Source organism: Hippocampus bargibanti, linkage group LG05, assembly GCF_051943395.1.
Source record: "Hippocampus bargibanti isolate YZ-2025 linkage group LG05, ASM5194339v1, whole genome shotgun sequence".
NCBI classification, from domain to species: Eukaryota; Metazoa; Chordata; class Actinopteri; order Syngnathiformes; family Syngnathidae; genus Hippocampus; species Hippocampus bargibanti.
In genome coordinates this window covers 12,567,501-12,593,709 of record NC_142738.1, presented here as the reverse complement: position 1 = coordinate 12,593,709, position 26,209 = coordinate 12,567,501, and the positions used below count along the sequence as shown (strand labels likewise).

General features: G+C 42.5%; 1 protein-coding gene across 5 annotated transcripts in view; it reads right to left on the bottom strand.

The window, feature by feature from the left end:
- Nucleotides 1-26,209, bottom strand: part of znf423 (zinc finger protein 423) — a 146,827-nt gene that overhangs the window by 101,376 nt on the left and 19,242 nt on the right. For all 5 annotated transcript variants that reach the window (XM_088996639.1, XM_088996641.1, XM_088996640.1 and 2 more), the window contains exons 2-3: nucleotides 26,155-26,209; nucleotides 14,273-14,467 (exon numbers count right to left, since the gene is read on the bottom strand). The exon at nucleotides 26,155-26,209 is cut by the window's right edge and continues 8 nt beyond it. In XM_088996639.1, coding sequence (XP_088852765.1) covers nucleotides 14,273-14,467; nucleotides 26,155-26,209 — 250 coding nt within the window. The remainder of the gene's footprint in view (nucleotides 1-14,272; nucleotides 14,468-26,154) is intronic.

Below are 26,209 nucleotides of genomic sequence, written 5' to 3'. Positions count from 1 at the left end.
CCACTGTAATGAAAAGGAATAATTTCGATAATGGGAATTGACAATTCATTTTCATCACAATAAACGGACAGGATTTTGTTTGTGTAATCTGAGTTACGCAGCAAAATCCACACATTTTTAATCCACCTCATGGAGCAGCAATTTTGCTGCTTTCTGTCAACTGAAAATGAAATCACAGTTTCTAAGGGTTCAGGTAACAACCAACCACGATTTACCTGTTTTCTGAAACTGAGCTATGACCGATTGTAACCTGAGCCCATAGCCGCTGTGGTGTCATTTTTAGTTGACAGCAAGTAGCAACATGGCAATAGTGGGTGCATTTTAGTTCTTAACTCAAACGCAAATTTCAACAAAATATAGTGTTTAGACTGGGTGGGTTGCCTAAAACATTTTTTTAAAGGGGTGACTTTCCCTTTAAATTAATATGCCTCAACTGTGTGTTTGTAACGGAATGAGATTTTGAGTTCCTAAAGCATTGAGGGCCAGAACATGACTGGAAAATCTTACACATAAAAAGCTTGCACTGTGTCCAAAAGAAACTGAATGTAAAGAGACGGAAAACGCCTTCAGTATTTTTGTAAGGAACTTGGGTTCCCAATTCGGTTTCACCTCTTCCTCTGTCTGAGCCACTATGAAAACATGAATATAAAGGAGGCATGGCTCCACTTTAGTTTTTGTGATTTTCACTCACAGACCTTTAAAGGTAGTTTTTGTGATTTTCACTCACAGACCTATAAATGTTTTGACTTTGGAATATTGGATGTTTTTAATTTTACTCCACTGCAAAAATGCATGTTTCAGGAACTGATCAAATATGCATGACAAAATTAAAAGTGTCTTATGAGAACTGTATAACTTTTTAGTAAATAAATACTCTCATTTATGGTAACAAACGTCAGGTTTATTGTTTCCCCCTCAAAAAATAAGCAGTTGTCATCAACAAAGTAAATGGTACAAAGCAGCATGCACCGCTGACATCATTGGCGAACTTGACAGCAAATTCACACAATAGCGACTTTGTTCTTGCTATTATCATATAGCGTCAATGTAATCTACAGGGAAATTCAATAATAATAATCATACATTTTATTTCAAGTGCCTTTCAAAACACCCAAGGACACTTTACAATAAAAGCAATAAAACAAAGCACATAACAATAAAACCATAAGTAAAATGATACATAATAAAATAGTTAATAATTAATAATTTAAGTTAGCTACTACCGCTTTCACAATCATATATTGTAGTTTTGAGTATTTTCAAACTAGACAGCTTGTCTATTAATTAAATGTGATCTCAATTAAGTACATGCGATGTAAAGGTTAATTCATGGTTGAACTGTTGGTCAGCAAAACTGTGAATTTAATGTGACCTACCTGTCAACGTGAGTTTTGTGGTGGTAAATGAAGTAAATTATTTGCCTTCTGCTGTTCTAGAATCGACATGTAATGATTGTCTGAGCACCTTATTTATATGAAATAGTACTGTGTGGGTGTGTTTTGGTGGCCTTTGCATTGGGAATAATAACATGGTGTGAGTCGCCAGTTGTGAATGCTATTAATTTGTGAATGCAGATTTTCCACTATCAGCACAATCACTCAGATCAAAATTCAAATTTAGCTCACCAAGTTACAAAACCAGTCCAATCATGTGACTCGAGTCCCCGCTTTTGCCTTTTAGGAGTCAGAATGAGAAAAAAAGGGAAATAATAGACAATTTAAAAAAAGACTTCTGGAACTCAAAGGGCATTACAAATCTAAATCGTCAAAGCGGGAATGGGAAACAGAGGTGAGTAGAAAAAAAGAGTGGAAAAACCGAGGGGGGGAGAAAAACAGGGGCTACTCTGGGGCCATTGGCCACAGGGTGTGGCTGAGTGTGTGTCTTGGGAGGGCACAGTGGGGAAGTTTGGGGGCTTGAAGGAAAGGATCAGAGCTTTGGGGCCAGCTCGACGGGGAACAGACGAGTTCGGGAGAGAATGGTGGGAGGTGAAAGGGGGGGGAGGGAGTTAAAGGGTGAGTGGAGGGGATGTGGTCAGTTTTGGGTTTGAGAACGCAGTGGGGAGTTACAGCAATGAGGGAAGGAGTGAGGAAAGGATGCAGACACTGGGGCCAATGTGTGAGGAGGCAAGTGACATGTGACTTGTGATCCAAAGATGTGTATGAGGGATGAGGAATGGGGAGGAACGACAGAAAGAAAGAATGCATAAAATTGTGTGTGTGTGGGGGGGAGGGAGGGGGGGCATGTGTTCCACTTGAGAAGGAGAGTAAAAAAGAGGCTGTGAGGGAGGGGAAAATGGAGAAAAAATCCCAGGTGTCAGCAGGAGGGGGAGAAAAAAGAAAAGAAGGGTGGGGGGTGAGGTTCTGGGGGTCCTGGTTGTTGGCAGGGGTGCAGGAATCCAAGGGAATGGCCTGTTCCTCATTATCCAGACACCCCCTACACACAGGCCCCTCATGGCCCCATGACAACTTTATCCTGGCCCATGACATAAATCACACATATGGATATAGAAATAATACAAATAAGGTATATGCCATGCTCACAAAATGATTAAAACACAGGTTGATGAACAACGGTGATGATTCTGATAGAAGACAACTGGTACTGGTGTCCTTTATATTTAAAAATAAGAAGAATAACAATTTTAGTCCATGTGATTGCATTGTGGGTTAATTTTAGTGACATCTGCTGCCAAAAGGTAGTAACAACAAGTATTGTATTCAGCCTGTGTGTACTGTAGTATTACGCTAGTGCACACAAAAAAGGAAGCGAGCACAGTAAAGTCAAAAGAATTTTCCACTTTGATCCTTTGTAGAGTATTACCCTGGTGCACACAAAAAAAGTAAGCTAGTAATGTAAAAAAAAGATTTTGCTCCTTTGAGCTGTGGCTCTTCATTAAGAAATGTTGTTTTATTTTTCCTCAATGTTATTTTTCCTCAATGTCATTTTGATTGGATTGAATGTACAGTACCTATTCATCTCGCAGTGGAGACATTTACATTACACAGCAGCAAAATTATAGTGGAAAAAAACAATAATAATAACTAAAGTTCAGGATGTTGCCTGCCTCCTTTGGGAAAGGCTCCAAAACACTTGTGACCAATGGGATAGTGAGCAGATTAAAACAACGGATGGATGGATGGATGGATGGATGGATGGATGGATGGATGGATGGATGGATGGATGGATGGATGAACCCAAAGAGAAACCAATATTTCATTAACGCTGTAGATTTACATAGGGAAATTGGAATTGAGCATTTTCAAGAAGTCTAGCTGTATATCATCCATGAAACAATAATGATTAATTTTAGATGAAGTGAAGATGCAGGAAAGACAAAGTAGACTGATAATAGAATGAATAGGCCCTTGGAAAGATCAGTGTGGAACACCAAACGTAATTGGTAGGAAGTGCAGGTTTAGTGTTTGAATTGACTGATACTGGGGAGATATCATTAAAACCAAATAAGGGATGTACTTGGAATTTAAAAAAGTCTCCCCTCTCACACAGTAGGATAACTCGAGTTGAACACAACCACCAGGACTGAAAAGCAATCAGTCCCTCCATGTAACATCTCATAATTGCTCCATCATGGAACAGTCAGAGACATAAAATCAAATCTGAAAACTAAACAGAAAATGTGGCTATAGAGAGCAGGCAATTTATTTATTCAAAGATATGTAAATATATATTTCCTTAATCTGAATGTGTAAATATTTGATCAACAAACACACACAGAGACAAATACAGTTACAGCAAAGCTGCAAAACCCTTTGGCTGAAGAATTTTAATGAATGTTTGGAAACGGGAGCAGTCGTCTTGTTGTCTCACCGTTACAGACACATGCACAAACGCACCCGTGCACAAATGCCCACACAGATACAGACACAGTATACTGGACCATGGACGGGGGCTATTATCCATCTACAGCCACGAGCAGGCCCAAATATTTACCCTCCGCAAGATCTACACACAAGGCACACAAGGACACCGAGTGAGCGAGGCAAGATGAGAGAGAAACAAGAGAGAGAAGTTACATTTTTAATTGAGTGCTTCTCTCCCTCTGAGCAAAGTGGGGCTGAATACAAGGGGGCGAGATGGTGCCAACACGCACGCACCCACACACACACACACACAAACACACGCACACACACACAATCTTCTGTCCTTTGGCAAATTATTGGTTTCACTCTTGCATTAAGTCAGACAGAACAAAATGAGTTGAAGTAGTCAGTGACAGGGGAGGAAGAGGTGAGCAATGGGAGAGAAAGGAGGGATAAGAGGAGAAAGAAGAAGAGAGAAAATGTCCCAACAGAGTCTTTCTACTTTCCTGGAGCGAGCTCGGGCCCCTGCAGCGCCGCCTGTGTAATTTCCAGCGGCAGTGAATACAGGTATTAATAAAAGCCTCACGGGGAAGAGCACACAATATAACCCTACATTTTCAGGCATTATGAAAGGACGCCCCTAGGGGTCCTCTGGCTCAAATTTCTGAGATGCAGGCATTGTAAAAAGACGCCCCCCGGGGGAGAAGCCCGCAATAGAAATCTTCTGAATTCAAAGCATTTCCAGAGCCCTGGTGGGAGCCATTACTCCCACTGGAGGAGGAGAGACCTCTTTCACGCACTTATCTTGCCTTCCAAACGTTCTCTCCCTCTCTCTCTTTTTTTTAACCAAACATGTGTTGCTGACATGTTGACAGATTGCTCAGTGAGGTGTTTAGGTGCCTGCACAAGGCACGTCTGCTGAGATACCAGCTCCATCCTGCTCCCTCTCCGTCTCTCCCCTCCCTTGCCACTTCCTAAGTCGTACAGCCCGCACCCCCCACCCCCTCGTCGCATCCTCTGAACTGCAAACCTCTCAGTGCACCCAAAAAGCGCTCCCATCCATATTTCATAAAGGAGAAACTAGGCTGAAAGAGAGATGGCGAGGGAAGGAGAATGGAAAGAGTTTGGGTGAGAGGGAGCGCAGAGAACGGATAGATCATTGTGGGGTTGGGGGTGTATGAAAAAAAGGAAGATAAACAGAGACAAAGCGGGATCAAGGGAGGGGAGCATGAGGAAAGGACAGATAAAGAGAAATAGAGCGACAAAGTCAGTGGAAGAAGTGCAGTGAAAAATGAACCCTGTGATGAAAAATGACTCCGCAACAACCCTTCTTCGTCGCTGCATGCTGTGCCACCCCCCTCTCCAGACTCCTTCTCCTTCTCTTCATCCCCCTCTCCTCTGGTGCCGGGCTCTTGCTCTCTCCCAGGAAAACCTGAGCAGCAGCCAGCTGTGTCTGTGTGCTATTACTGTGCACGTGTGTATGTGCACACGCACTTGTATGTATGCCAAGGGCTTAGCACAGGAATCTTTGGGCTACCCCCCCCCCCCCCCGGGTACACACACACACACACGACGAAGGAGGAGGGAGGCTGGCAAGGAGGGGGTACACAGGCAGAAAGAGGGAGGCACGGAAGCTGACTGGGAAAAGAACAAAAAGATGCTGAAAGAGGCGCGAAAAGGAAAAGAGAGAAACTTTTTTTTGATCACTCCCTTGCGACTACTGGACAGGCACACTGGGAATGAACAAATAATCAATTTGAAATCAATATCGTGATGTAGTAGAGGGAAATTTCTGAAATGGGAAAGACTGTGGGCGGCCCGGTAGTTGAGTGGTTAGCATAACGGCTTCACAGTGCAAAGGTCACCGGTTCGCGACCCGGTCGGGCCTCCCTGTGTGGAGTTTGCATGTTCTCCCCGGACCCGCGTGGGTTTTCTCCGGGTCCTCCGGTTTCCTCCCACACTCCAAAAACATGCATGGCAGGCAGATTGACAACTCCAAATATTCCCTAGGTGTGAGTGTGAGAGTGACTGTTGTTTGTCTTTGTGTGCCCTTCGATTGGCTGGCAACCAATTCAGGGTGTCCCCCGCCTCGTGCCCGAAGACAGCTGAGATAGGCTCCAGCACCCCCCGCGACCCTAATGCAATGTATTGCATTGTACTTTGCACAGTCACCCTCATTTCAAGCTCATATAACTCCAGACCCATATCATTTAGGAATTAACACTTTTTTTCTGATGAAAGAAGACAATCTAAGGTTTCTTACGCTGCATTGAATGTGGATGTAGTCCTAAAACTCACTATTCTGTGGGTCCTGGAATTCGAGTAACAAAAACCATGGCATTGGAGTGGACACATTTTTTCACACGATTGGCGGTGTATGAGTTAATACAAGCATTTTATTTAGGTATCTATTTATTTGATGAGTTGACCTTTAAGAATCACATATTTATTATCTAATAAATCAGACATTGCTTATTTGCATAGATTTACGTTTTTTACACTACTTTACAGATACACACACACACGCCCGCACGTTAAAATCAAGTGGTCGGCCAGAGTGCAGGAGGGCGTCTGTAATTTTGTTTCATATGAGGCTCCTCCTACCTTTCCTTCTAGAAAGTGATCTGTGGTTTTAATAAGAGGTTTGGCCTCGCAGGACTCAGCTGCTCTGCTGTCGACAGACTAAGTGAGGCGCGGGCATGTGCTTGCGCACGTGAGAGAGAAAGAGACAACGGGTTGCAACCGACGTTTGAGGCTAATCAGAGGGGAAACGTCCCTCCCCAAACCAGTCACCCAAGGGCCCCTGCAATAACAGCCCTGCTCTCCCCGCTTTCCCTTCCCTCCATTATATTCTTCCTGTGAGTGCCCCCCCTTAACTCACTTTACTCCTGATCTGTCCTCCCCTATTCCTCTTTTCTTTGCTCCCTTGATTTCTACATGCCCCCATGATCATTTTGCCTCACTCCATCACGGAGAGGAAGGACAATAAACAAGCGTGCTTATGATATAAATGCACTGGATTGTCAACAATCGCACAAATACATGCGCGGATCCGAAACACACATTTCCACTCCCGCAGTTTAAGACTCAACTGGCTGGGTTAATGGTGTGCTATTTGTCATTGACAGCATCCGTTTGAGCCCTCCTGCTTTGACAGACAGCTACATCCTTTATTTGACACAGACTTCCTCCTCTGTCTATTTCTTTAAGCATCACTCATGTAGGCTCGCCAACACCTCACACACATCAGGTTTGCTTGGGCATATAACACCAAGCTTTTCACTACTTGTGGCTATTGATCTTCGTGTTATATCTTACATTTTGATACTTAACTCATTCACTGCCAGATGATGTGCAAAAATGCAATAATATATAATAAACCAGTGCCACGGTTTTTGACATTTTCACTCAAATTGCATGACCCACAGAATATTGACTTTTAGGACTACATAAATATTCAATTCAGCGCAAGAAACCTGAGACGCTCTTTTATTTCATCGGAAAAAAGAGTTAATTCCTAAGTTATATGGATCTGGATTCTGGAGTTAGCTGAGCTTGAAATGGGGGTGGCTGTACAATACAACACGTACATATTGATTTATTGCGCTTTAACAACAGCTGAGGCTGTAACAAAGCGCTAACATGGACAAAAGGCAAATGCTGCCCCTCGTAATAGGGAAAAATGTTGCCAGAGGTCTGACCAGCGCTTTAACAGCAGCCCCTGCCAGAAAAAAATAACCCGAACAAATTCGGGAATGGCAGTAAAGGAGTTAACATAAACACAATACTCTTAAGAATTGTGGTCATTTCGATTGTGTAATCTATTGAATGGCCTTTGAGGCCGTAATCAATTCCTAAATTTGCATATGTAAAAGAAATAAACATAAAAATGCAAAGAAACAACGTGAGGGAATGAAATACGGTTTTAGACACCTATGTTTGGGAGTGATTGAGTTAATGCCATGCGATGCACTTACACTCCATTGGGGGATCAACTGGGCTATCACGATTGACGTGCTATCACGACAGTTACACGTTGACTAAATCTGCGGCCAGTGATGGCCAAGTGGGTGTGTCAGAACAAATCTATATGTTGAGTTGAGCGTGTCTTACCCTCCATGGGAGAGGCTCTGTCAAACCCCTGAGACTGACTCACCGAACCACTGAGGGTTCAATCGAACCCAGGTGAAGAACCACTGGACTAGGGTATACAATAACACTAGTCCAAAGACAATCAAAGAAAAGAAGATAAATGGCTGGAAAAAGTAACAAGATTACCAAAAAATGTGGAAACTGCAAATTTCACCTATTCACACCCCACAACGACACCCACCCACCCCCCAAAAATGTCATAATCTCTACAAAAGTTTGGCAAAGTCAACCTTGTTCTGAGGAAAATGCTTTTTGATACTATGTCCTCACTTACTCAACAAATTCCCTGATCCAATGAAAATGGGCGTCCATTCGACACCATTTTTTTGCTACTTCTTGCCACTTGTTTCAGCTTGACGATACCCACTCACCACATATTCAAAAAGTAGCCAATGTATGACTAATTTAGGACTTTAACTGCAGCATAAAAACAAAGATGATTATTAAACACACATGCAGACCGAGGGACTTCCAAGCAACTTGAAAACTTTGAAATCATCTTCTACACACATGAAACTGATCAAACAGCTTGTTGTGGTTTGTGATGAATTGCAATGTTTACACATTTTGTAGGCAGTGGAGGCTTTCGAAGACAACAAAAACTCAATCCCACATATGAGAATAATTAAATCCAAGCATGGCCATTCGAGGTTAGGCGAAGGTTAGATGTATGTGCGCATGTAATGTGACATAGTGGGGCCAGAGAATGTTCTCCATTTGATCTGTGGGATTTTTTTTCTCCTCCGCTCTTTCCCTCCTCGGGGAGCCTGTGCTCCACATTTCTGACTCCTACCGAGACCCATCGACACTCCCGTGACTCTCTTGCTCGCTCTTTCTCTTGCACGCACAGCACACCCACAGGATAGATACCCACATGTAAAGTGCAAAGAGCACCTTGCATACACAGTCGCTCATTAAAAAGTCATATCTGACGGAGTGAGAGAGGAAAGAAAGAAAATACATAAATGCCCTTTATTAGAATCGGCTTTAGGTGTCCTCAAACACAAGGCAGGGTCAGACTGAAGCACATCGTACAAATCTGATGTCATGTTTGGGATTATGTGCTTGGTTGGGTGTATGCATACTTATGTGTCAATGATCTGTGCCATTGTGTGTGCGTGTGTGAATGCGTGTGTACGTGTGTGTGCGCGTGTGTTTGTCCAATTTGTTCTCAAATTAATGGTGGCTCTTTATAGGCCTTCTGCTAGAGTGCCACTGAATTACTTGGTGCTTCACAGTTGCGCCTGGGAGACATTGCGCGTTATGGCAATAGCTCCATGCTAACTCGGGACTCATTCGCCACAAGAGTATACAGGGTATGCTCAAACGTCATTTCCTCGAAACAATAAGCCCACTCAGGCACACTAATTAGGGAAATCTATTGCAAACAAGGACGGCGTACAATGGATGCATTTTGGTTTGACTTCGTTTTTCAAGATCAGTGCATGGCTTGTATTGATTTGTTTGTCAGCTTGAATGTTGTGCTATTTCAATTTTCAAGTAACCTACAGTACGGCCGATAGTGCCAATTAGCAAGCACCTAGTGGTTTCATATGTATCCCACTTTTGATTTACACTGGGTGTTAATTGTTTTGTTATTAACCAAGGGTGTATTGTTTCAGTTGATGTGTATAGACATACACAGGTCATCTCTTTCAATTACGTCAAGTCCCGATTGAGATGCGGTGTATGCCAATCAATTCACGATTTTGCCAGGTTTGGATGAGGCTTCATCCAATTTTTTTCTTTTCGCTCTTTACGCTGACATGACTCATATCTGAATTGGGATGCCTCCCGTAAAACAAGATTGGAAATATCTCACTTGAACCATGTATGACAAACCACTGATGCAAATTTGTACTGTCCGATGGTATTTATTGATAGAGTGGCATTTTTCTCTTTTTTTCCACAGACTGCCACCTAACAAATAATAATACCCTCCAAGTACCAGCATCGAGGCCAAAGGCAGCAATAAAGATCTAATACAATTAATCTAACAAAATTAATAATTGAAATACAAAAAAGTAGACCCAAAATGTCTTCCTTGAAGCTTTGTAGTAATATTTTTTTCATACAGACACACACCAATTCGCAAAGAAATATAATAGATTTTGTTCAAACTAAACAATGATAATATGTTATCACGCAGTTTTATCTTAAAGGAAACAACAATGCAATGTTCCAATAACAGATAGTACAGTGAGACCTCAATTTACGAACTTAATTGGTTAATTGGAGTGTGGATGGCGAAAAGTGTGTATCTCAAAGAAAAAAATCCCATAGGAAACCATTAAAATGGGAATAATCCGTTCCCGGGTTTCCATAAAATATACTTTTCTCTTAAATAAGCCTTAAAACTACACACAGCATACCTTATTCTATGTATAATAAATTTGCTATTGTATTGTAATGAAAGAAATACACTGCATTGTATCATAAAGTCAGAAAGAGAGGCACATTACATGAGGACTGTAATTAAAGAAATAAACCGTGCTGTAAAATAAAGTTTTTTTCAACTTCTTCGATTGCCCGAGACCGTCGCTTTGAGAGCACGGAAACACCTTTTGCAACAGACGCACCTTTGATGGCTTCTCTGTTCCGGAGAATGGGAGCAATGGTTGACTCAGCATAGCCGTGCTGGTCCACTAAATCACACAAACGCACACCTCGTTCGTGTTTTTCAATTATCTCCTTCTTCTCAGCGACGGTGATTTTATTTTGTGTCTTCTTGGGCTGAACACGAGCCTGTGGTGGTTATTTTTCGGTCCCATCATCGTAAAATTATCAGCAAAAAGCTCCAAGTAGGCGATCAACGTGTGCATTCAATGAGAGGGGGTGTGCAAAGTAGCGCCGGCTGGAGCGCTGTTCGGTCGTGTGCTTCCACCGAAGATCACTCCGCCAGCCGTGGTGGGTGTGTATTATGAAAATAGTGCTTATTATAAGGTTTAATTTTCATAAATTAGAGGTTCTTAAGACGAAAAGTTTGTAAGATAAGGTGTTTGTAAGTTGAGGTCTCACTGTAATGACATTTAAAAGAAAATTAAGTCTAAAAACCGTCCCTAAACATTCCTGCATATGAACAAGAAGAAGACAGTGTTTGTGTACTGTTTTGTTTCTGAAGTAAATATGGCTGTCACCAATGAGGAAAGTATTTTTTTCTTAATTTGGATATTGTGTTTCTCCCAAGAAGATAGTGTGCAAGTATCCCAAAGGTCCCACTTTATCGGCTCCCAAGAGCAGGAACCGAAGAACATAAAAGGATTCTTTGGTCCGCGATTTTAATTCAAGCTCTTCCGCAATAATAACCAGAAAATAACGGTCCCACAACAACTTCCATACGCACTCTTCTACCAGCCAAATCCAACTGCTGGTTGAATCTACATACCACTTGCAAGCACACATCCCACTGAGCCGTGGGATTACTCTGTAATCTGAAGCTCTCTTTCTCCGAGGAGCCAAAAAGATTCTTCATTTCATTCCATTCCTTTCTCCTGTTCTCCCTCTTGCCCTCTCTGCGCTCTCTCGCTCAGTAACATCTCACCCTCCCCAGACTCCTGTGCTGAAAATCACAGGCCACATCCAATGCTCTAACAGCGACAAGGCGGACATGTGTGCTAGTGAGAGTCTCACACAGAACAGTATGAACAAGACCCAAAAGACAAAATAGTGAACTGGCAGTGCATTGTGTGGATCAAGGAAACACAAAGGCAATTAAGAAAGTGGAGGGGAACAAATCAGATTTCCTCAATATGATAATTTCTGTGACACCCGATTTGAAATTTATGTCATCAAAACTGATGATGTGGTTCGCCTTCTCCCCTAAAATAACGTTTAAATGCCTCCTTCTCTGTTGGGTTAAAGTGATTCATAGTAACTGTAAAGTGGATCACTCATCAGTCTTGTTATGCATTTTGAATTGTTAAGCGCCAGTTTATCAATGCATCGTCTGCAATGTATTAAAACAGTGGCTCTCAAATTTTGTTACGACAAGTACAGCCGTAAAACTATTTGGCTCTCCAAATCCTGCCATCATCTTCTTCTTTTCCTTTCAGCTTTTCCCTTCTGGGGTCGCCACAGGGAATCACTGTCCACCATCTTCATAGGTTTGATTCACATTTTTGTTTTGCTATCATGACAAACATTAAAATAAAATATAGTTCATGTTTTTGTATGATACTCTAACACCATGCACCATTTCAAAATTAACACAGTGTTTAACTAAAGACGGGAAAATGTATCCTTTGTTCATTAAATTAAAATGGAAATGCAGATAAAAGATACAGTAGGCAGAAATTTGAACTAAATTATTGTTTGGAAATATATCGCCCAGTGATTACATTTAAATGTTAAACACCGCTGAACTGTGTTGAAGAAATGGACGTTATGGGATTAAAAGCAAAACTACAGAAATTACTGTAGGATTCTTCACACTTTGAGTATTAAATTGCTCAAGTGGAACTTCGACAAAAGGTCAAGGCTTGTTCTTAGAACCAGTTTGTAGGATAGATAGGCGATGCACAAAAAAATAACATATACAGTCGTATAATAATATCCCTTCATCTATTTTCTGTACCGCTTCGTCCTCATTAGGGTGAGGGTGTGGGGGGACTGGATCCAGCTGTTTTTGGGCATGAGCCCGGGACACCCTGAATTTGTTGCAAGCCAAGCGCAGGGCACACAGAGACAAACAACCATCCGCACACATACTCACACCTCTAGACAATTTGGAGTGTCCAATCGGCCTGCCATGCATGTTTTAGGAATGTGGGAGGAAACCGGAGGACCCGGAGAAAATCCATGCGGGAACAAGCGTAGAACATGCAAACTCAAAGACATAAAAATGACAATTATCACGCAAACAGGTATTTGTTATGTGTTCGACAGCTTCTTGAAAAGGGACATGAAATTGCAAAATTGTCTTTACGTTAATGCGTTTGATGCGCTTCCAGTAGCCTAAACACAACATTGAGATTAATATTGTGTTTGTGCTGAAAATGATACTTTAATAATCTCCTCTTTCATCAGGAACTGCTTCATAGAACAAAAAGGGTGCTGAAAGTGCTTAAAATTGAATGACTGTCTTGGTGTCGTCATATTTAGTTTTTTGTTCTTTTGACATCAAGGTGGCACCACGAGAGTGGCTGCCTTTCCACTCAGCTCCTGTATTTAGTTTTTCTACTCCTTCCTTTCCTTTCCTCTTCTTCCATTAATTTGCTGCGGTGAAATGTAAAATTATCCACTGCGAGACGCTAATCCAATCCAATATTCAAATTAGTGCGGTCGCATAGAACATATTGGTCTGAAAAACATTTTGTAGTGGCTTCCCTTTTAAGACCTTGCACTGTACGACTGACGAAACACTCTTTTGACAAGTGTCATGATTTGTTTAGACCCCAAAAGCCTCAACACCTATTATCCACATCTTCTGTTGTTAATCATGATGACAACATCCGGTGAAGATGACACCATCCGGTGAAGATGACACCATGACAAAGCATCTGAGCACTTTCCTGTGGCTCTCGAATGGCTGGATGTGTAACACGCACATTAATCTGCTGGGACTGGACGTTGAAGCAGCAGGTGAATATGAGGTTGCTGACATGACCATAATATATACATTGTAACCCCCCCCCCCCCCCACACACACATACATAGACATTTCTTCATCCTCATATCAAAGTGTTCACCATTCAGACGCTTGGAGGCAGCAGACTTTCTTGTCGCCCAAATGTGTGCAGGTGTGTGTGTTTTGGCTTGGTGAACGCACATGTGGATTAATCTGTAAGAACCAGATGCCTCCGGTCGCATTTCTTTCAGTCCCTCCATTAATTACAGAAGTACTAATAATGACTCCAGTGTATGACTGCATATTATAACTACAGATATCCTCGTGGTAAATTAGGTGTGATGGTTGCCAAATTATGATTGAATGAGGAAATTGTTTCAAATGTGCATTTTTATATGTTTTTAAGTAAAACACATTGTATTACTTGGCATTGGCTCACTTACTGTTGTCTGTATACTACCAGAACAAGTTTGTTTTTCCATACCTGTAAATATTTCATAACCCATGAGAAGCAAAGGCATATAAAGTTCAGGTGCTTTATGTATTTTAAATGTATTAAGACACACAGCTGGCACTCATCTTCTCTTCTTACACAACCGTCTTTTCCCAGACTAATATAAAATGCACGTTTTTGGAAAAAGACAGTAAACTGCAGCAAGCCCACATGTGTTCTCCGGACAAGCAGGTACATGCCAAACCCTCAAGTGATAAAGTTGTGTGAAATTCGTCCTACCTGCTGGACAGTGGTTTGTTCGATGTTCTGTGAGCTCAGCCAAACATTCAAAGTCTTGTTGACAGTTGTCACAAGTGAATATGGAGTCGTCATCGAGCTCGTCGTCGTGCTCGCCGGCCTCCTCTTGTTCTGCATCCTCGGGAGCCGCTCCTTGGCCGTCTTTAGGCTCAAGCACTTTCACTGACGTTGTGATTTCTAAGGATAGGCGACACAAGTAATCATTATGGTTGGCAACTGTGTTATTTATATGCATAAACATCAAATTCATTATTAGCAATGATACACATTTTGGCCACATAGCACTTGTGCAATTTCAGTATTTAACCACACAGTTCACAAATTGGTCTCTTTAAGTTGAAAAAAAAAATGCTTTTGTAACGTATTTCACTTTGTTGTAATGCCAGATGAGTTGAGGCATTATCTATTTTCATTAATCAAATTCATGGCTACTTTGTCATTTTGGAATCTGGTTTGTACTTCCAAGTAGAAATGAATGATACATTCCCAAAGCGACCATATGCTTGTCTTTTGATTTGTGTGGGTTGACTGAATTACAATGACACATGACAAATGGGTAAAGGGCTTCAGCATGTGACATCCAGTGAATGTGTGTGTGAGAGTGCGTGTGGCAGTCATGTGAGAAGCGACCACTGCCGACCAGTGGAGGGTTGCGATGGCCCAATGCTATCTGCTTCATTGTGTCTCCATTGTCGCACCTTATTATCACTTTATAAATGCCGAGATTCCAGTCGGACTGACAAATGATGACACGGGAGGGTAGAGAATGAAAAATACAGCCGTTATTTTGAGGAGAAAAAAGAGAAAGGAAAAGAAAAAAAAATAGCAAGGGTTCTGTGTTGGACCGGACTGAAGAAAAATCATATGTCATTTTATTACACATCAATATATTCAATAAAATAAGGGATGGAAGCTCTCCATTAAGTTTACAACGGCAGGTGGAGATTTTAATGCCATGTGTTGGCTTATACTAAATAAACAAAAGTGTTGGGACATCTGGAGAGACATTAAATATGTTTTTTTTCCATCGCATACTTTTTCAACTTTTCGCACTTGGCCACAGTCATGCTATAACATAAAACAAACAGCCTTCTATTCCCATAAAATTCAAAGCTAACTGCACAAAATGTCTATGTCTGTTTCAAGGGCGGCTACCGGGTTTTGAAAGGTTATTTATTGATTAAGGCATGTTCCCAAGTAGTCCATTTAAAAAGCTCGACTATCATAAAAGCAAAGCTAAACATGAGAAGCTACGCGCAGCAAAAAAATCCCACATCTTTTGCAGACTAATTTATAATGGAGAGGTGTGATGGGAAAAGGGGATGCTGGGAGGTGGGGAATGAGGGACTCTGGTGATGGGGTGCGATGGGAGAGGACATTAATGATGGAAAGATAGGAGGAGGGCGAGATGAAGGGATGAGGATGAAGAGAATGAGGATGGTAGCCATCTGTCCAGTGGTGGGAGCACCGTCTGGCCAGGGAGAAAAATGGACCCTGTGCTGCAGAAACACACGAGCAGGCTTCACTTGACGTGCCCAAATTGGGATGAAACAATAGGTACACTGTCAAAATTCAAGTGGAGTGCATTTGTACGCGACTGCAAACAAATGGTCACCATATTAATGGGCAAATATGTGAACACGCACTGTAATATGGAAGAGTTGCATTAGATTTAAGAAATTTCATCTATAACATGCATGAAGTACAGAAAAGGTAACAAACACGCACGCACATGCCCACTCATCCACAGCAGGAGGTTGTGGTGCCAGAGGTGAGGGCAGGGCCAAATCCAGTGCATGCCAACACAACCTGCTGTCATGGCAACAGCGGGACGAGCCAGATGAAACTATCTCTCTCACACTCGTCAAGCAACTTAATGTGTGTGCGTGTTTGTGTGTGTGTATGTGTTGTGTGTGTGTTTTGCGTGTGTGTTGTGTGTGATTTGATGACTGTTTTGTTTGTGTGTACATATGTGTGTATTGTGTATAAGTGTGGTGTGCATGTGTGTGTGTATTATGTCGTGTGTGTTGTGTACATGTGTGTGTGTGTGTGGGTGTGTGCATGTGCATGTGTGTGTGTTTTTGTGAGTGTTTTGTTTGTGTGTGCGTTTGTATATGTGTGTGTTGTGTTTGTGTGCGTGTTTGTTTTGTGTGTGCATGTTATGTGTGTTTTGTGGACGTCTGTGTTGTGTACGTCTATGTATTGTGTACGTGTGTGTTGTGTGTGTACGTGTATTGTGCACATGAGTGTTGTGGATGTTAGTGTGATTTGAATGTAGATTGTGCATGTGTGTGTGTATTGTGTGTGTATATTTTGTACATGTGTGTTGGTGTGATTGTGTGTGTGTGTGTGTGCGCGTGTGTGCACGTATGTTTACGTGTGTTGTGTGTATTGTGTACGTGCGTGTGTGTGTGTGTGTGTGTGTGTGTGTGTGTGTGTGTGTGTGTGTGTGTGTGTGTGTGTTGATGCTCTTTGTCTCCTCATTTATTGGGTGCACATTTTACTTTCCAAATGGTCGTAAAGAAAAACATGTCAAAAAATACAATTGGAGATCACAAGTGTGTTTTGATTTTTCTTTGGGAGTTTTAGTCCTCACAGTCGAGTCTCAACCATGAATGTGACATATCGGCCCATGAAAGATATTGCAAAACATGCAGTCGAAGCATAATGCTGACAGTGGTAAGTGCAAATCTGTCCTGGCTGCTCAGTTCTCGAGGGCTCTGAGGAGCCTACGCGTCACTTGTATGAATGACAGTTGAGAATGTTTGAAAACACCAGGCATGAAAGCCTAAACATAGATGCATGCCAAACATTTTTTTTTGATACATAAAACCAAAAACATATGCGTCCACATTTTAGCACGATTCAGCAGCACAACGCAAAGCAGACACGAGCATTGTCTACAGAGAATCATTATCTGTGACTCACAGACTGTCCCTATGCCAGGAATAACAACACATTGTAAAATACATTCACACAAAGACACTCACTTCGTACACAAACATTACCACAATGTTTTAATCACCAAAATGATTCCCCATGAGATGCAATATGAATATGTTGCCACAAACCAATCTTCTGCTCTCTAAATATTTTCCATGGTAACAGCCATGTTGATATTTATTCTAGGCATGTAAAAGTAGAGTCAGTTACATTTGAAGTACAAAGTAAGCATAATGGAATTAAATCTACGGATCAAGCATAAAAAAAATAAAAGATCAATAATGAGGGATAATAAAAAAATGCCTGTCTGATTTTTAATCCCCTGGAGGAAATGTAATAAATCGGATTCCAAAGTGTAGTTATCAATTTGAGTAATCTGAGGACAATGGTTGTTTAATATCAGGTACAAATATAAATATGCAAACTGACACCACAGGAATAATTAGGACACTTTGCATAGCTGCAGGAACGATACGTGTGGCGTGTGTGTGTCTCTGTGTCTGTGTGTCTGTGTGTGTGTGCGTGTGTGTGTGTCTGTGTGTGTGTGTGTGCGCGTGTGTGTGCGTGTGTGTGTATGTGTTTGTGTACACCCAGGGTAATTAGATAAAGACAAGTGAATTAGCAGAGTCCACAGTGCAGAGTGATGTTACGCATCCTAACCCCGCCCAGCTGAGACCCACTAATCACCACTCGTTAGGTGTGTGTGTGTGTGTGTGTGTGTGTGTGTGTGTGTGTGTGTGTGTGTGTGTGTGTGTGTGTGTGTGTGTGTGTGTGTGTGTTTCTCATTAACGAAATTTAAATGAGTTCACAGAGATATGTTGCGAGTTCAATGATAAGATGCTCAATCAAACAGTGCAGATTTCTTGTCCTATAATGCTGACATATTAGAAAACTCTGACTCGGAAGACGATTCCCAACCTGCCTCTGACAAAATAAAGGATTTTGCATTTAAAACGGGTAACTTCAGTGCTGTGTTTCAAACGTATTTCAAAGTTTGACTGTTTTTGTTTGGTTTATTGATGGCTGACTTATTTTGTTCCAAATTTGATTGGCCCAATGGTAAAAGATAAAATACAATTGAAATGCATTTGGAAATGCATTTCAATTGCAAATGCAAATGCAATGTGTAAGGGTTAATTTGTTATTTTTTGTTGTTGTGTTGACTTCAAAATGACCTGAGATGCCACTTCTAGTTCTTCTGGTTGCTGATTTTATTTTCTTGTATTACACATTGGTCATCAAGATTGAATGGCAGCGAGCAGAAATGTTACCCTCATCATAACTTAGAAGAACTTGGGAGCACCAAGGGATGGATTGTGTTCGATTTTGCGTTGTACTGCAGTCCACTTCACTTTTCTTGCCACTGTGGCGGACATTATTTTTGGGTACAAAATGTTTTTTGTGTGTGTACGTGTGTGTGTGCGGACATAACCACAGTCAGTATAAACCATCACCTGGGGAACCAATGAACTGGGAAATGTTCCTGAGCTGTTCCTTAGCGATAGAACTGAAAGATAGTCCCAATGCAAGATGCCTTAAATGGGAATAAAACATAGTGTAACACTGCAAAGGCAAGGGGGTTACTTATGTGTTAGACTTGGCAAGCAGAAAGTGGTACTTTGGCCTGACTTGCGCACGGCTGCTCGGGGAGATGACTATATGCGGGCCAAGTGTACATAAAACACCTACATCCACATGCGCATGTCTGCACAAACCTTAAAGGGGCATCAAAAGGTGTGGAAAAGTGTGTGTGGAGCTTCCAGCAGAATGTTTCGAAAGCAAACAGCCGCGACACAAGGCTTTCATTCTGGTCCACATCGTCACTGTAGTCGAATTCACAGGCACCTGGCTGCAGCAAGCACCTTCAGTGGGGCCACCAACAACAATCAAATCAAATCAGCTGCATGTTGCGTGTTTTCAGACACGTGCAATCAATGTTACATACTATGTCCACAGCAGACTTGGAACCAGGACTTTGTTAAACTAGATATTAATCGATGAGTCAGATTCTGCAGTACCAAACAACTTGTATGAGGTTTTCGAATCTTAGAATAAATAAATTTAAAAATCAGCACTTATTTGGCTACTTACCAGCAAGTTCAATAGTCTCTCCTTGTGCCTGATATGATTTATTAACTCCATTGCCATTTATATAATTGGCATTCTCAAAAGAAATCACTTGTGATTAAGTACACAATTGAAGAATCAAGACAATGTTTTTTTTTTCCATTTCATGTTTGTGCTGGCATCTCGTTGCTGGGCAGGGTTCAACAACAATAAAAGTCTCTCAAACAGTGCTACATACAAAAACCCTTCACTAAATCACCATGGTTTGGGGTTTAATTTAGACCGTACTTCCAACAGACTTCTTAGGTCGTTTTCATGAAGGCTTATTCATGCTGATGAGGTAATACCAGATCAAATGGGGCAACTACTTCAATCCTGAAAAAAAACCTGGCTCAGATCCAAACGATTTCAATAACCTACGTCCAATTTCCCACCTTCCATTCATCGCCAAAATCCTTGAAAAAACAGTTACGTCCCAGCTTCACTCTCACCTCACTAACAATAACCTTTACGAACAGTTCCAGTCTGGTTTCCGCCCCCGCCACAGTACTGAATCGGCTGTCATAAAAATCACGAATGATCTTTTCATGGCAGCCGTTGCCGGTTCACTCTCCATCCTCATCCTTCTCGACCTGACCGCAGCTTTTGACACCATTTCCCACCCTCTCCTACTCGACAGACTTTCCACCCTAGGCATCACGCACACCCCTCTTCGCTGGTTTCACTCCTATTACTCTGATCGCTCACAATTTATCCAAATCAACTCGTAGACCTCACTGTCCTCTCCTGTGTCCTCTGGTGTGCCTCAAGGGTCTCTCCTGGGGCCCCTTCTCTTTATTATCTACCTACTTCCTCTTGGCAATATTTTCCGTAAGTTTGGCATTCACTTTCACTGCTTTGCGGATGACACCCAACTCTACCTCTCCAGCAAACCCGAAGCCTTTCTTCCACCTTCATCCCTCCCACTTTGCCTCTGAGAAATTAAATCCTGGCTTTCCCATAACTTTCTCAAGCTTAAGGATGAAAAAACTGAACTTCTCCTTGTCGGTACCAAATCCACCCTACACAAAACTAACACTTTCTCTCTCATCATTGACAGTTCAACCGTGTCCCCCTCCCTTCAGGTCAAGAGCCTGGGTGTCATCCTCGATAGCTCACTATCTTTTCACTCCCATATAAATAACATAACTCGGTCTGCTTATTTCCACCTCTGTAATATTAACCGTCTCCATCCCTCGCTCACCCCTCACTCCGCTGCTATCCTTATCCACAGTCTCGTCACCTCCCGCATCGATTATTGTCACTCACTTTTCTTCGGTGTCAATCAGAAATTTCTCCATGAACTCGAACCCCCTCCTTTCACCACATAACCCCAGTCCTCCAGCAGCTCCACTGGCTTCCTGTTAAACATCGAATCGAATTCAAAATACTTCTGTTTACATTCAAAGCCATCCATAACCTTGCCCCTCCCTATCTTTCTGACCTGCTTCAAATCTCCGTTCCCTCTCGGTCCCTCAGATCCTCATTCTCCCTTCACCTCTATGCCCTCTGCCCGTCTCACCACGATGGGATGCAGAGCTTTCAACCGCTCTGCTCCCAAACTCTGGAATTCACTTCCACCCAACATCCGTAATATTGACTTCCTCCCTATTTTCAAGTCCCACCTCAAAACACATCTGTTTAAAATTGCTTTCAATGTCTAGTTCAATCTGCTATTTTATTATTTATCATTTTACTCATTGTTTTATTGTTATGTGCTTTGTTTTATTGTTTTTATTGTGAAGTGTCCTTGGGTGTTTTGAAAGGCGCTTGAAATTAAAAGTATTATTATTATTATTATTATTATTATTATTATTATTATTATTATTATTATTAATTAGAGTCAGGCATAGGCATAGAACAAAATAAGGAATCAGATTAGTGTCAGGGAGTAGTCCACTGCTCCCTCAACCTATCAGAGCAGAGGTCTGGCACCGCCACCACTGTCAATTAGGGTTATATATAAGGCTAGAGTTACCAGCACAACTTTAGTTCACTGACCAAGCTCTTCGGATGAGTAACCAGACGTCTGACACCTTCAAAGAAGTACAGATGACTAATTTAAAACATATTCTTATCTTACACGGCTGAAGAAACCTTTTCATACAGATGAGTGTAATCCAAGTACTGCTTTTCATTTATTGTATCCAGGGTCTGTCACGGTTTGCGAGGTGGTGATGGCGGGTGCGGATCCCAAGAAGCAGGCAGGAGTGAGTAGGAGGTTGTTTGACAAATTGTATTAAATTAAAGGTCAGCAGGAACAAAATGTAAAACATCAAAATCATCTGAATGGAAAAAATACAAAGTAGCAAAAGAAGACCAAAAGTAAAAGCCCACCAAGGTTAAACAAACACATACACAATGCATGCAGCAAACAATGAACCGACAACGGATGGTCGTGCCGGGTGTCCTTTTAAGTGACAGTGATTATAACGACCAGCACCTGCGAGGCTGCCGGCAGGGCTGGCGTCGCTACCCGTTGGTCGCCAATCTAATCGGGACGACCAGCACCTGTGCAGGTGCAGGCGGGGCCGACAGCGCCCCCCGTTTGTCGCCAACCAGATCATGACAGGGTCACAGATGAACTGGATTCTATCACAGCTGAATTTGGAACAGGATACACTCTGGACTGGTTAGGCTCATGAAGAAAACCCATTTGACAGGCACATTCAGACCCGCTGAGTCTATAAGTAACCTCCCACGTATGCCTTTGGGACGGGGGCATACTCACATAAAAAGTACAAGCAGAAAATACTCCACACAGAAAGGGTCTGAGTACTGATTCAATCCCTGAACCTCTTACTGTGACACAGCTGTGCTGGTCTGCTGTCTCGACTAACAGCACTATGAGAAAAAAAAACTGAACACCACCGTCTTAACTACGAACCAAGTACAAAACACTGTCATCATAAAACATGTCTCACCCAGTGCAGTTTCTTTACATTTCTGAGCTCTACGCGTTACTACAGGGTGGGAAAAATACCATCTAGAGTGCACTCCAATGTACACACTCACAACCTGAACAGGTGGATCTGGACACAAAAACATAGTGTCCCCCAGCCCCTCTCCGGGGAATGTCCCCCCACCCCCTGTCTCGCTCTATTTGTTGGTGTGAGTGTATTTTCTCTGTGTGTGTGTGTGTGTGTGTGTGTGTGTGTGTGTGTGTGTGTGTGTGTGTGTGTGTGTGTGTGTGTGTGTGTGTGCCTATATTAAGAAGACATCTCTCCTCACCTCTTCCTCTCTGCATCCCACCTCATCTTGTTTCCCCCACCAACGCGTTTCTCTGTGTTTACACAACACCAGCCTTTCCCCCGCTTTCCTCCCTTGCTAAAGGCACAGCGCTGCAGTCCACACACACACACACAGAGACACACACACACACACACACACACTAATAAACATATACATCTACACGCTCACGTGCACACACTTCTATGCTCGCAGGAAATGCTGCGGTGAGGGAAAGTAGCACCCAAGTCTGGAAACAAGATGACAAAAGAGGCGCTCGGTACGCATCACGGAAGTAAGGTAGGAATAATAGGCATACAAGTGCATCGTGTTGGTTCGCAAACATGCATTGCAGATCATCAGAAAAGGTTTTTCTGGCAAACAAGGTGACATCTGCTCACCCATTTGAGTTTTGGTGCACAGTTGGCTGTATATTGACAAAAATTATCAACAGCCTCGAACAAAGGGCTTCAATGCTGCAATACAGACGAAAAACATGTGCAATGTTGCAAGCAGGCAATAATGGTTGACACACAACACACACGCGCGTGCAGGAACTGTTTTCCTGTGGTACAGCCTTAGGGAAATTAAAACTACATTATGGACCTCGAGAGAGAGAGGCTTCGAGAGAGGGGTGGGGAAGAAGAAGAGAGAGAGGGAGGGAGAAGGAACTAGAGAGATAGAGAAGGCCAGTGTCCCTCTTTTTGGACATCGCAAATGACCCGGATCAAGTATTATTATGATTTTGATATCCTCCATTCCTGGCTTCCGACATTCCCATCTGAATGCCATTATGTTCATTTTAACTCCCTCTTATGTTTTGGTGAAAATTCAATGCACAAGACATGTTCGAATTTGATGATATTTATAACTACTGAAGGACCTCTGGACAGGGGTGTGTGGAAATATGCTGTGCGGGCCAGAATTAGCCTATCAATGGGTCCAATGCAGCCTTCGGTGATGCGACATATGAACCAATAAAAGAAACTGTAGGGGGTAGGAGAGGGTATTTGACCACTAGAGGGCACACTGATGACCACATAAATGACATTCTGAAATTGTTTCTTACTCAGCATTTGTTGCCTCATATTGGTTGTCCGGGCTAAAACATATCAAGTTTCAAATGGCAGTACGGTGAGATCCTGTGTTTGAATCTCTTCTGTTCTGAGTTTGCGTATTCTCCTCGAATTTATGTGGCCTTCCTCCCCACCGATGCATGTTGGATGAAATCAAGAATCCATATTTTCGACACGTTTGAATGTGAATGTTGCAAAGTACTTTTCTTTGTGTGTCCTGTGATTGAACGATAACATGTTTGCTATTACCCCAAGGTTGGCTGCGTGAGGCTGCAGGCCAGTGAGGATGAGCAGAAAAGAGAAACAAAATGAATTGGGGGAGTAGTGGGGCAGGAACACAGCTTTGTCTCATTCAGATCTGTTGTTTGATGTTTTTTGCAGGGTTTTAGTCACAAGTATCTACACTGTATTCACGCTTTGAGTGAGCAATGTTAACAATGCAATAGGTCTTTGTCTTTGCCGCTCTACCCGGGGATCTTACAAACATTTTCACGATGACTCATTGACCGTTTTTGCATGTGACTCTTAAGGGTTCTCCAGGAGAAATATTAATGATGTGTATAGTGTGGTGGCTGTACATGACAAGGAACATTTGAGGAGGACTGTAAGAATTTGTTAGTTCCCTTTCTTTGCACAATTAGAGAGGAAGGGAACGGGAGGTAAAGTAAGTGAAGAGTGCGGACATCTCGTCCCACTGGTAGGGAACAAGAACACATCGGGAAGGAGTGCCGGGGCACCTTTGGCCTCCGATTGGTCGCGTGTGGAGCAGAAAGAGGAGAGAGGAGGAAGAACAGGAGGAAATGGCAATGGAACAAGGGAAAGCGAGAGATGACGGAGTTCGGGCGGAAAATGTGGTCTTGATGCAATTCCCTTCCGAGACGCTCTCCCACATACCCTTGCCTTCCCTCCCGTGGGTCTTTCCAAACTCAATACACATTTTCCAAGGAAAGCAAGGGAGAAAGAGAGTGAATGATAGAGGGGGGGGGGTGGAAGCTTATAAATTTAATAGCAGGACGGGGTAGTATATTTCTCCAATCTGTTCTCTTCCCCCCCCTCTCTTTCTTACTTGCTTGCTTTCTCGTAACCTAATCTGTCGATAACATTTCCAAATGAAAAGAATGACAGTGACAAAAGGCGGCAAGGGAAAAAAAAGAGTGGCTGAATAAGGCAAAATAGTCGTTTTTTTTTTTAAGAGGGGTAATACTGTGAGATAGTGCGTAGGTGCGTGTATGCATGTGTGCACGTCATGGGACTGAAGCTTCCTGCAGGAACTGACACACACAGCAGTTCTTGCGAGCCACCTAGGACCTCAGTCAGCACCCCCTGAAACGCTCACACACAGACATGAACCCGTATAGCTGCCCCTGGACGAGCGTTAGCTCAAGTCTGAGTGAGCGAGCACAAGGATGGGAGGCTTCGGTACATCATCGACTTCCCCCCCAGGGTCATACTTTCCAATACTTGTGTCCCGCTGGAGCAGAACAGGAGACGGGAGCACTCGAAGAAGCAGGGAGAGCGATAACTCCGTATTTACCACATTCAGCAGTAACTTATTTCCCTGTTGGGCTGCAGTCAGAGGAAGTGTTTTAACTGTTCTCTGATAGGCTGTAAAAGAGTAGCCACAGCTGGCAAACACCTATGGTAGTCCGAGCGGTTTTTTTCACTCCGCTGGGGAGGAATTTTGAGAGTTCTTTGCTAAGCACAAACAACAACAAAGAGGGAGAACCCTTGATTTGCCCTTGATTTGCTTAATAGCTCCTCCATTAATTTGTCATTTTCATATTTATTCTTCTGATTTGATTTTCTTGTCTTCCATTAAAAGTAAACAACACACTTGGCAGGCAAATCATTTGCAAATACATGGGGGCATAGGGCCATTTGTTACAATGTGCCTCAGACGACGGCAAAGAGTTTTGTCCATGTAAAATGACTTGAGTGTAGAAATGCAATACACTACTGTTTATCACATCTGAGAAGAGGGTTAGAACTTGTTCGCCAGTGACAGCACGAGAAAAACCCAAATCCAGTCAAACAAAGGAAACAATAAAAACCGAGCATCTCTCCGACGTCCTTGACATTACCGTACAACAGAGAGCAGTGAAAGAGCGCTCAAATCTCTCCTGTGTTGCTCTCCACGTCCCCTTTGTCAGATCTCTTTCCATTCAGTCTTACACCAGAGACCAGCAAGTTGGCCCTCCTTATCGACATCTCGCTATGCTTTTTTCAAATCTCCTCATTTCACTACTTTGTTTTATTTTTTTCACGCTTCTAGTGGTTCCTCCAATCTAATCCATCCTCGATCTTTACTCCATCGCTCAACCCCCACCCGCTCTCACAATATCCTTTGGAGAAAGCCTTTATAAACCATATGGATTTGAAATCATAACTGAATTGCCGGTCACTGTGCTCATGGGAGAAGGTTGCACATCTGTGCACATCAGGATTGAACGCTTGTACGCATGACACTGAACACATGTGTAATAGTCCCCAAAAGACGTGTGTAACACTGACCTGTCTGGACAGTGGATTCATCTGTGGCACCTCCACACTCTGAAGATTCTCCTTC